The following is a 12,831-nucleotide window of genomic DNA, read 5'->3' as shown; positions in this document are numbered from 1 at the left end:
AATGTTTGCCACTTAAGAGACCTAGTTTGATATAATGATTAAGGCAGCAGAATGTGAGTTCAAGTCCCATTTTAGCAATAAAAGCCAGCTGGGTGAATTTGGGACAGCCACTTTCTCTGAACCCAGTCCACCTTACAGGGTGGTTGTTGGGGGGGATGGGAAGCGGAGGGATGTGTGTTGGATATGTTCACCTCCTTGAGGTATTCATAAAAATAATAAAGGTGGGAAAGACATGAATACTAGTAATTAAAAAAAATGAATAGTAATTTATTATTATTATTATTATTATTATTATTATTATTATTATTATTTATTAGATTTGTATGCCGACCCTCTCCGAGGACTCGGAGCGGCTCAAAACAAGCAATACAAAATACAAATCCAATATTAAAAACAGTTTTAAAACCCTTAATAAAAACAATCATGTGACCCAAACAAACCATATATAAATGAAACAGCCAAGGGGTATATCAATTTCCCCATGCCTGGCGACATAGGTGGGTTTTCAGGAGTTTATGAAAGGCAAGGAAGGTGGGGGAAGTCTGGAATTGATTCCAGAGAGCCGGGGCCACCACAGAGAAGGCTCTTCCCCTGGGTTTCATTTGGGTTTGTTTATTGTATTCCCAATTTAAATACTCCAGGATTCTTATTTCCAAGGTGGGAAGGAATAATACACTGCTCAAAAAAAAAGGGGGAACACTTAAACAACACAAATCAAACTGTCTACTTAGGAAGCAACACTGATTGACAATCAATTTCACATGCTGTTGTGCACATTCAACTTTGTACAGAACAAAGTATTCAATGAGAATATTTCATTCATTCAGATCTAGGATGTGTTATTTGAGTGTTCCCTTTATTTTTTTGAGCAGTATTTATTAATTAATTAATTAATTAATTAATTAATTCATTCATTCATTTATTAGATTTGTATGCTGCCCCTCTGTTGGAAAGCTCATTAGAATTGGTGAATTGTATCAGATGAAACTTCATTAGGTTTGTCCTTTGTACAGATGGTATACCAGCTCAGCTATCTTGTCAAAAAGTCATTAATGGTGTTGCTCAAGAAAGGGAAAGGGGAAAAAATATTGTTTTCAAGCCACCATTACCACCTCAACCACTTTAGGGCAAGCCCCTTATTGCCAGGATATATACCAGTGGTGGGTTGCTCCCATCTCGGACCAGTTCTTAGAACTGGTAGTGACAATGGAGGGGACACCCAGGACACTTCTGGGCATGCATGCATGGAAACCCCTAGCAAACTAATTCAGAACCCACTACTGAGATATACTTAAAAGAGCAAAGCATGATATGAAAGAGTTTGATTTAACTCTGTTCTCCGTGAACTTCAGAAGAGATATGCAAAAAGGTGAAACCCAGCCTCCAGTCCCAAAGTGAAGAGATAAAGAGTTTCCTAATCACCTAAAAGACAAATAATAATAATAATAAAAAGAAATAATCACCCATGCCCACGAGGTATTCAAAAATAATTGTATGGAGGGAGGGGACCAGGAGAGAAGCAGAAGGAGAAAGACCAGCCTTGGCTGAGAGTTTGTTTGTTTGTTTGTTTGTTCGTTCGTTTACTTACTTACTTACTTACTTACTTACTTACTTACTTACTTACTTACTTACTTACTTACTTACTTACTTATTTTAAATTTGTCCACCACCTAATATTATCTTGTTGAGATAAGTGACTATATAAATTATTTTAACCAACCAACTAACTAAATTGTTTCCTCTTAATGGAAGATAGAATCAGATTACAAACTGTAGCTATAGAATAAAATATGGCTTTAAAAAACATATTTATTAAAGCTGCATTTGTTTCAGAGTAACAATTGCTTTATAGCCACTGTAAATAAAGTTAAATTTAAATCTGTGCTTTAGAATGTAGCTATTTTGCATTTTTTTCACAATGCACTGTCCGGTGCTGTAAGCTAGGGGTATCAAACTCAAGGACCCAGATCTGACTCGCCAGGTACTTAGATTTGGAAACAGCAAAGGACCAACCTGCAGTTCTTCTGCCAATAAAAATGGGCTCCCTAGCTCCATTTTCACTGGCAGAGGGTTTCAGGAGGCTGTGGCAGCCGAAAACAGAACTCGGGAACCTATTTTCATTGGCAGAGTGGTCAGACCACTATAGACATCCCCCTGACAGGAGTGACATCCAGCTGGCCATGACCCCCCCCCCCTTGCAATGGCCCACTGGCCACCCGGAGGTCAAACACAACCTTGATGCGGCCCTCAATGAAATTGATTTTGACACCTCTGCTGTAGGCTTTCTTATGAGTTGCCAATTGCTTCCTCCTCTCCTGATCTGCCTTAAACCGGAGCCTCTGGTAAAGGAATAATCAACCACGTGTTTTGTGTTGCCTTATGCAAAGTTTAATTTTAATATTTTGTTTCATATTGTTGTTAAAGGTGTGGAATGAAAAGAGCAGGTTGGAATATTAACTTTTTGCTTGTATCCTTACAATTTATATTAATATTGATTGCTTATTTGTACCTTATGACAATCATTAAGTGTTGTACCTCATGATGCTTGACAAATGTATATTTTCTTTCATGTACATTGAGAGCATATGCACCATGACAAATTCCTTGCGTGTCCAATCACACTTGGCCAATAAAGAATTCTATTCCATTCCATTCCATTCCCATACTTATTTCAAATGGCTTGCTAGTTATTTGGCAAACCTCACCCAGCCAATATTGTACAACATTTAAGATTATTGGATGAGACACCCAGGTTCAACACCATATTCACCCAAGAAGATCCATAAGTAACCTTGGAATTGGTTATTGGACTTGTTCATAAATCACATGAAGCCAGACTAAATCTGATTTAGGCTAAATGTACTGCATAGATTCAGCTATTATAATATGGAAGCCATAATTTATAACAGAATACCAGAGTTGAAAAAGACATTGGAGGTCTTCTAGTCCAACCCCCTCAAAGAAGAGACCCTACCATTCCAAACAAATGGTTGTCCATTCTCTTTTTAAAAACTGGCCATGATGGTTCTGCAATCATTATTATCTGCTAAATATTCCATAAACCATGCAGGCTGGGAAATTCTGGGAGTTGAAGTCCACCCATTTTAAAGTTGCTGAAGCTGAGAAATACTAGTTTAGGCTGTCACAGCTATTTATAATGACTGTTGACCATCTTCTAAGCAGATTTCAATGAGGGAAAAGGGACTCTTTTTAACAGATTAACATAGTTGGAAGGGACTTTCTAATCCAATCCCCCACCCATCCACCCAAACATGAAGAGATCCTACATTTTTAACAGATGACAATCCAATCTCTTCTGGAAAGCTTCCAGTGATGAAGTTCCCACAACCTTTGAAGACAAACTGTTGCACTGATTGCTCTCACAGTCAGAAAATTTCTTCTTATTTCCAGGTTGAATCTCTCCTTGTTCAGTTTCCATCCATTACTCCTTGTTTGGCCTTCAAACAAGGAATGCTTTGTCTCTGGAAAATAGTGCTTTGGAAAATAGCTTGACCCATTCCTCTCTGTGGCAGCCCCTCAAATATTGGAAGACTCCTATTGTACGGTCCTTCTCTTTACTAGATTAGCCATGCCCTGTTCTTGCAACTGTTCCATTGTATGTTTTAGCCTCCAGTTCCCTAATCATTCTGGTTACGCTCCTCTGTACTCTTTTTCTTGCACTCTTGTTCCAGGTCTGTACATCCAACAGGCCATAGTCAGACCGAGAATGTTGGTCTATGTTGCCATTACCCTTATGCAGCACGACAATTATCCTTATCTAACAACCATTCTGTTGTTCTTATGGTCTTCTTTTTATCTTGGTGGGATAAAGGTTTTGGAATAATTAGTGGGTCCCAAGGAAAGTAAATTTGAGACCCATTACCATACAATCTGATCTAGTGGAGCAATGTAAGGAGAATATCAAGGAAAGATGCTAACAGATCTTAGGAAATTCTTTAGTAGGGACTATCCTGCCCTCCCCAAATCTATTTTTCATGGAGCCAGCTGGAAAGTACTCAGAGGTGGTAGTCAAAACATCTTGCTTTCCATGAATTGTCCCCTTAAATAAGTCAAGCAGGCGAATGTAAATTGACTCCTGAATGATTAAAAAATCAAGGATTTTTATCAATTTCCTTGAAGAGCAGGAAACTGAGGTGTTGACAATGAAGCAAATAGCACAACACCTTCATACGTATACAGACGGAAGCACTCACACATTCCCACCAGTGAAGAATGGATGATGCAGTTCATAGAGTTGGCAGAGGAGACAACACTATTTTGATTAAACAAAAGACTTTGTCTAGCTGTGTTCCTACTTGCAAACCAATTTTGGACTGTTTTCTTGAAGGTGAGAGAAATGAAACTTTTAACTCTGAGATTGGGCAGTTAGAACAGTTTACAATTGTAGAAATAGTGTGTACTATACTTCATTTTAGAGCAAAAAATAATATTTTATTCTTGTATGTGTGGTAAAGAAAGTTGGGAGTTATTCTTTTCTATACTTTTCTTCTCTCTTTTTTTTCTTGCATTCCCAATTCTGGCTTCCTGACACCCTCCTTTCCTTTTCTTTTCCTTTATATTTCCTTGCATTTTAACTTCTTTTGAAACTTAAAAGATTTTTGGGGAAAGGAACTAACTAGCATATCCTTATCTTGGATACACCCTGAACTTACATGAGACTATTGTGATGCTTAATGATTATGTAATTCTGAATTTCTATACCTGGAGCCCTGGGTGCTAGGACTGATAACGAGATTATAAATTCTCAACTAAGGCAATTGTCTCTTCCTTGGATAAGAAATAGTTTTCACCTTTATTTCAAGGTATTCATGGCTGAAAACAATGTACGTCCACACACACACCCCTTTAATTTTATCTTCCTAAGAATCCCCTGAGAGGAATGGGGCTGAAAGGTTGCCTGGGTTTGCATATTTGCTAAGTCAAGGTTTGGTAATAATTACATATGGGGAGGGGGAGGTTTAAATCATATTGCCCCAGTTGGTATACTGTAATCTTCTAGGCTAAGTCTCACCGGATGGTATAATGATTTAGCATGATTTGCAAAGCCCCATCATAAATAACGTTTGCATGTCAGTTCTGGGAGTTGAAGTAACCCCCCCCCCCCCCTCCTCTTAAATGTCTATGAATATTCTCAATTATCCAGATCATAATTGTCTCAAAAGTGCTTTTTTTTTACATACACAAATAACCAATCTAATTGCCTTTTGAAAAAATAAAAAGTATCTTCGAGACATTCCTCTTAAAGTTGCTGAAATTAAGAAACGGCCTAAAAATCTTCAAGAACCTGTCTGCTTGACTTTAAAAACTAGTTATCAGAAATGCTAACAGAGAAATTCAGAGTTTGTATTATGAGTAGGTTTTTGCCATGAATCTCCTTGCTTTTAGGTTTCGTGATGAATGAAATTGAGTATATAGCAGTATGTCCCAGAATAATGTTGCAGGATCCAATCTGGGTTGGTCACTAGGACTAGAAGTCTTCAGAATATTTTGGACTTGTGATAGAGCAAGCGGTGAAATCTACTTACCTTCCTTATCGGTTCAGAAGTGCATGCATTTGCGTTTCATACACACGCTTCATGCGTGCCGCAATCATGGGGGTTTTAGCATCCTTTGCCTATGTGCAGAAGGATTTACACATGCGCAGAGGGTTAAAAACAAGAAAATGGCGACGAGCAGGTGGGTGGGCGGAGCCTTGTATGGCCACTGCTACCAGTTCCCTGAACCATCAGCAGCTGCAGCTACTAGTATGCCCAAACCAGGCCAAACTGGTAGCATTTCAACCCTGGATGGAACCCATTCTCAGGGATCTTCTCTCTAGCAGAAATAATAATAATAATAATAATAATAATAATAATAATAATAATAATAATAATAATAATAATAATTTATTAGATTTGTATGCCGCCCCTCTCCGAGGACTCGGAGCGGCTCACAACAAACAATACACTATACAAATCCAATATTAAAAACAATTTTTAAAACCCTTATTAAAAACAACCATGCAATCCAAACAAATCATACATAAAGCGGGCTTATGTATGCTTTGGGCTTTCTGTATGTGGTATTTATATGGTGCCTGTTGTGTGTGGCTTTCAGATTTCAGTGCACAATCTTGCTTTCTACAGTGAGTGAAAAGTAAATCTTCTCTCCCTCCACATTACTGGTAGTCCTCAACTTACAACAGTTCATGTAGTGATCATTCAACATTACCACTGCACTAAAAGGTGTGACTTATTACCATTTTTTTCACAGTTACAACCTTTGCAGCATCCCCATGATCATGTGATCAAAATCCAGGTACTTAGCCACTGGTTCATATTTGTGACGGTTGCTGTGTCCCAAGCTTAATGGATCCCTTTTTACGGTCTTCTCACAAGCAAAGTCAATGCGGGAAGCCAGACTCACTTAAAACCAGGTTACTAACTTATCAACTGCAGTGATTTGTTTAATAACAGTGGCGAGAAAGGTCATAAAATGGAGCAAAATTCGCTTAACAAATGTTTCCCTTAACACTAGCTCTGTATGTTTATTTCTATAGGTGTTGTGTTATTACATTTATCAATTAGGGCGACTTTGAAAAAGTGGTTTCAAGGATTTACTGTCCCACCTGAGCTGCCTCTATATCCAGCTGTGGTTTGTGTACAATGAGTTGAGAAACACTTTTGTAAGATCAGGGCAAACACGTCTCAGCATGTTGATGTGCAATCTTCACTTTACTTTCCTGAATTAACTTCAAAGTCTCTGTTCCATCATGCATCTTGGTTTCTTTCTTTCTTTCTTTCTTTCTTTCTTTCTCTTCCTTCCTTCTTTCTTTCTTTCCTTCTTCCTTCCTTCCTCCCTCCCTTCCTTCCTCTCTCTCTCTCTCTTTCTTTGAAAGAATGCCTTAGTTGGGGTCACTGCCTCTCTTTTTAATAATATTTCAGGTCTTCTTCCATGTTCTTGTGGAAGCCAGCTAGATTATCCTACTGGGATCCAAAGCTGGAATATAAATCAAAGCAAAAACCATAGTCTTGTTCTTTTCTAGTCCATAACTTAACAGATATCCCTAAACTTGCAAGGCTCAAAAGCATGGCTTAACTTGAAGCACAATATTAAAAGGAAAGTTTTGAGACTCTGGAAAGAGTGCAGAGAAGAGAAACAAAGATGATTAGAGGGTGAAGGTTAAAACATACAACGAACAGTTACAGGAATTGGGTATGTCTAATGTATTGAAAAAGAACTAGGGGTGACATAATAACAGTGTTCCAATATTTGAGGGACTGCAACAAATAAGAGGGTGTCAGCCTATTTTCCAAAGCACCAGAAGGAAAAGAAAGGCTGGAAACTAATTGAGAAGAGGAGAAATCTGGAACCAAGGAGAAATTTCCTGATAGTGAGAACTATTAACCATTGGATCAGCTTGCTCCAGAAGTTGTAGGTGCTCCTTCATTGGAAGCTTTTAAGAAGAGATTAGACAACCATTTGTCTGAAATGCAAGGGTCTCCTGCTTGAGTAGTGCTTGCTCCAAAATACACCATCCATCATATCCTATGCCCAAAGTTCATGAGATGTTGAGACTTTGGAAAAAGTGCAAGGAAGAGCAACTAAGACAATTAAAGGCATGGAGACTAAAACATATGAAGAATGATTGCAGGATTTAGGTTTGGCTAGTCTAGAGAAAAGAAGGACTGGGGGTGGGGATGGGGGCATGACAGCAATATTCCAGTAGAGGCTGCCACAAAAGAGGAAAGGGTCAATTGATTTTTCAAAGCACCAGTACGCAAGGCAAGAAAAAAAGGTTGGAAACTAATCAAGAGAAAAAGCTGGAATTAAGGAGAAACTTCCTAGCAATGAGGACAATTAATCAGTGGAACAGCTTGCCTCCAGAAACTGTGGGTGCTTCATCTGGAGGCTTTTAAAAAAGAGACTGGACAGCCATTGTCTGAACTAAGCTGAACTAAGCCGTTGCATTTGTCAGAAATACAAGGGTTTCTTGCTTGAGTAGTGGGTTGGACTAGAACAGTGTTTTTCAACCAGTGTGCCGTGGCACACTAGTGTGCCGTGAGACAGGGTCAGGTGTGCCGCGAACATCAGAGAGAGAAAGAAAGCAAGAGAGAGAGAGAGAAAGAGAGAGAAAGAGCGAGAGAGAGAAAGAGAAGAAGAGAAAGAAAGCAAGAGAGAGAGAAAGAGAGAGAAAGAAAGCAAGAGAGAGGGAGAAAGAGAGGGAGGGAAGGAGAGAGAGAGAAAGACATAGAGGGAGGCAGGGAGGGAGAGAGAAAGAAAACAAAAAAGAGAGGAAGGAAGAGAAAGAAAGGGGGATGGAGAGAGAAAGAAGGAAGGGAGAGAAAGAGGGAGGGAGAGAGAAATAGAGCCAAAGGGAGGAAGAGAGAGAGATAATTTTTTTGTCCAAACTTTTTTTTAGCCCCCACCCTCCCCCCCGCTCAATGTGCCCCAGGATTTCGTAAATGTAAAAAATGTGCCGCGGCTCAAAAAAGGTTGAAAATCACTGGACTAGAAGACCTCCAGGGTCCCTTCTAACTTTGTCATTCTGTTAAGCCTGCCTGCAAAACTCAGCCTGAACTCTGCATTCTGATATCCTGCTGGGTTTTGCCCTGGTGCCCACTCCCTGCCCAAGGGCCAGCCACACACCCAGCCAGACAGATCCCCGAGGCTCCAGCCTTCTTCCAATCTTCCATTGTCTTTCTAAGTTTCCATTGCCTTGTACAAATGGGCTAGTGGAAAGAACGCTGCAGGGGCAGGAGATAAGGCGAGCAAACAAGGCCCTTAACTTCTTATGTTATGTGCAAGAAAGGGGGAGGATGTTCTTTCAATTCTACCCCTAACTCCCCCCCCCTCCTTTCCTTCTTGCATTTGGAAAGTTTATCTGTTTGGAGAGGGGGGGTGGAGGTGTGGATGATGGATAGGAGGGATCAAGGCAGCCAGGAGCTGTTGGGTCCAGTTTAGAAGAGCTGGACCTGCCTTTATCAGGAGCCTTTATAAGTCGAGAGAGTTAGCAGGTCAACCTGTTGCTGGTGAGAGATAGGATATCAAGGGCTGGCCCTGGAGACACTGAAGGAACAGGTACAGAAAAGCAGGAGATGAAGCCAAGGACCTGAGCCTCCATCTCATCTTCTGGCTTCTGGATCTTCTTTCTGCTCTCATTTCTAGCTCATGGGTCTCTGTGGTCGGGCTGTTCTTTACCTGTTCCCTGCTATCTCATGCTTTCTGTCTTTATTCCTCTTGATCATCAGTTTTAAACAATTCAGTGCAGCATCAATTCTAGGCTGTAGTGGTTCTTTCCATTTTGACTTTGAAGAGTGAAGACCAAATTTTGTCTCTGGAGGGAAACAAACCGTAAACTGTCCAAGCATCTATTTTCAGGGCAGTTCTTAGAAAGTTACAAAATGTAAGAAAATAGATTGATTCATTCTCTCTCTCTCTCTAATATATTTAATATATTAAATAAATACATGTAATTAATTTTATATTTAATATATAAATATATTTAATTATTAGGAAAATTTATTGCCCCCATAAATGGGAGCTTTGATTCTTAAATAAGACAACAATTGTACTACTCTTGAAGCCTAGATAAGGGGCAACCTTAAAAAACTTGTTAATTCTTAGTTGTTCTTTAGTTAACCTGGATGGATTAATTTCATCTTTTTCTGATGAGGTATATTTCCTATGCACTAATCCTGTAACATAACGGGAACAGACTTAAATCAAATCCATTGATTTCAATGTGACTTACCTCTTATTTGATATATTTATATGTGGTCTTATAGGGAATGTAGTCCTTACCTGAGAGATAAATGAATTAGTTCGATTTAGATAGTGCACTTCTTTCTTTCTTCGAGAAAAGTTTACAAGATGGAAATTTGATAGCCAGATGTGCTAAATTGAAAAACACGGTACTTTGATTATGTCCTTAGCAAGACCAGGCTTTTAATTCTGTAATGACTTGTGAAATTGATTTTGTTTCTAATTGTTTAACATGACCATTTTTACAGCTATTGTTTTTTATAAAGTGCTTACTGCTGTTTTGTCATAGCTTATATAGTTTTAATATCAATAGCAATTATATTTTTAATGGGAAATTTTAGCGATACAATGTCTGTATATTCTTTGGCTAATATATTTTTAATATTTTGCTATTTTTTCTGTTGTTTTTTTGTTTATATTAACATTATATCATATTATTTTAAACTATATTATACTTCACTGTTGTCTTAACGATTTATATTTGTGATGTTGTTTTATAGCTGTGGCAATAATCTAAAAATTTAGCTCATTTTCCATTGCACATTGGCTAGGCTGTTTGTGTAGAGAGGGTGATAAATTGCCATCCTATAACTGTATTATTATGCAGGTCAATGACCTAGATGGAGGGTCTCCAACCTTGGTAACTTTAAGCCTGGGGACTTCAAGAATTCTGGAAATTGAAGTCCTCAAGGCTTAAAGTTGCCAAGGTTAAAGACCCCTGACCTAGATAAAGCTTGAATGATTATGGCTCATTGCCTTTATTTAATGGATTAGAAAATATGATTATGTATTTCAAGGCTTTATGGAAACAAGAGGTTCAGACTTGAGTTTAGAGGCAGTAGTTGTGATATCTTAGTTTTCAGCTGTAAAAATAAAGATAAAAATAGAGAAAGCTTTGTGATGAATAGAGTACATCTAGACTCGAAAAACATAGAAACACAGAAGACTGACAGCAGAAAAAGACCTCATGATCCATCTAGTCTGCCCTTATACTATTTTTTTGTATTTTATCTTAGGATGGATATATGTTTATCCGAGGCATGTTTAAATTCAGTTAAACAATCTTGAAAACTTAAATCATTTTGGTGTCACTTTGAACAGGGGGGTTTGGAATGGAACTCTTCAGCTTTTGATCTGAAAACACACCTTTCTGCTTTTCAGGAACAGATACGCAGAAACAATATGAGCCATATATAATTTTTCCTTTTCCAGGACTAACAGACAAATATACTTGTAAATATTCTCTGGGTTTGTTCTTATTTTAATACATCTCTTTACCCAAGGTATCAAATTCTAACTCACAAGAGTGTTGGTTTTTATATGTTTTTAATCTTTCTTATGTTATGGAATAAATTCTTTTAATTCTAATTTTAAATTCTATTTCTTTGCAATAGTTTAAATCACATGGTTAATTTGCCAGAGAAGTTCAGTTATTGGGTAGGTGACTTATAATAAGAAGTGCCTGCATAGTTACTACCAGGAGTCTTTTGCCTTGTTCAGAAACACATTATGTGTGCATGAGGACCTCGATGAAGATAAATGTTCTATCTTGATCAGGGCCCTCTTGTGTGGTTTAAAATTGGGGGATGAAGGGTTATCATGTGAATACATTTCTGGGCCCGGGAACTATTCAACCAGGACTAAACTTAACTTGCAGCCTTAGCTCAATGAAAAAAAGATGGTGTATTAGTTAAAATACTGCCTTGAATGAGCTGGACCAGGATGGTTCGAATCGTGAATGTCTACCTAACTCCTGTCTTGTTAAGTTGGGGATAAAATCAAAGGAGGCAGCTTTGCAGAAAAAAAAAATAGTTCTTTCTTTTCCTAGCAGGTGGGAATAATTCTAAGACAATGGAAGAAGAGTCCTCATCCTATAAGACTGTCCTTTCTTTTGGACGTTTCAAAGTTCGAAAATTACAAAATGGTCCCTGCCCGGAGCAAGCCAACCATACATCTAAACAGGACCTCCCTTCTGTGCAAACAGAAGAAAATGGATCTCTTTCAGCTCCCCCTGATTATGAGACTTCGATTGATGCCTGTCCACGCTATGAGTTTTATGCGCTCTCCGCACCCCCTGGACGTCGGAAGATCCGACCCTCGTTGGATATGCTGAGAAATGCAGAACCGGTAAGAGGGTCCTCCTACCCCATAATGGTTAGGGAGAAGAAATTGGTTTTTTCTTCTCCATGACAACATGGGCACCTTTTAAAATTAAATATATATATTAAAAACAGGACAAACACAACATATGAACATACATTTACACACATATAAATTAAATAATTTCAAGTTGGTCTACGTCCGTATTTTAACATTCTTATCTATATACTATACATTTATATACCTGTACACATTGTATAAAAAGCCAATCTTCATTGTGAGTGTTCTTTCCTTTTCTGCATCCATTTATACCACATTGTTCAGGTAGAATAATAGTCTGAATCTTTTTTGTCGTTCAATTCCATGGTTATCTGTTCCATTTCTGCATGGTCGAAAAGGACTTTTCTCCTTTTCTGTGATCTGTAAACTGTGATCTCTTGAGTTGTGGTTTAATAAACCACAGTTGACTGGGTTCACATGAAATGTTAAGTTACAACTGGCTTAAAATTGTCAAATTATTAAGGAAATGGCCAAATTAAGAATAGATTGGACAAATCCTTGTTTGGAAGGGGCTCCTCTTTGAACAGAGCATTAGACTAGAGATCTCCAAAGTCTGTTTCAACTCTGTTATTATTTCAGACTGGTTCATCCATTGACTTTAACCTTAATGTGATTTGTTGATTTACACTTAGCAAGCTGCCTGAATCCTAGCATCATGGTTTATAAATCATGCTTTAGAGCTTAAATTGTTATGAGATGGGATTTCTTTAATAAATTGTCTTTAGAATTACCCTGACATTGTGCAAAGTGTAAAGCAAATAATTATGGCTTTCAAATAACCAAGTTTGGCCCCTGATCATGTGTGAACTGGATTATTTTTATGCAGCGCACTAAATTGTGGAATGCAATATAAAAATTTGCTAGCTTTTCCCTACATGCTAAATCATATTCTCCATGGCTTATAAA

At 38.2% G+C, this 12,831-nt stretch overlaps 1 protein-coding gene across 1 annotated transcript in view; it reads left to right on the top strand.

The window, feature by feature from the left end:
* The first annotated feature begins 4,233 nt into the window (after nt 1-4,233).
* LOC139154157 (solute carrier family 12 member 3-like) overlaps nt 4,234-12,831 on the top strand; it is a 46,647-nt gene continuing 38,049 nt past the window's right edge. Inside the window, exons 1-2 of the mRNA XM_070728590.1 lie at nt 4,234-4,348; nt 11,597-11,919. Coding sequence (XP_070584691.1) covers nt 4,234-4,348; nt 11,597-11,919 — 438 coding nt within the window. The remainder of the gene's footprint in view (nt 4,349-11,596; nt 11,920-12,831) is intronic.

Source organism: Erythrolamprus reginae, chromosome Z, assembly GCF_031021105.1.
Source record: "Erythrolamprus reginae isolate rEryReg1 chromosome Z, rEryReg1.hap1, whole genome shotgun sequence".
NCBI lineage: Eukaryota > Metazoa > Chordata > Lepidosauria > Squamata > Dipsadidae > Erythrolamprus > Erythrolamprus reginae.
The sequence above is the reverse complement of the archived record's forward strand: the minus strand, read 5'-3'. Positions and strand labels throughout refer to the sequence as shown.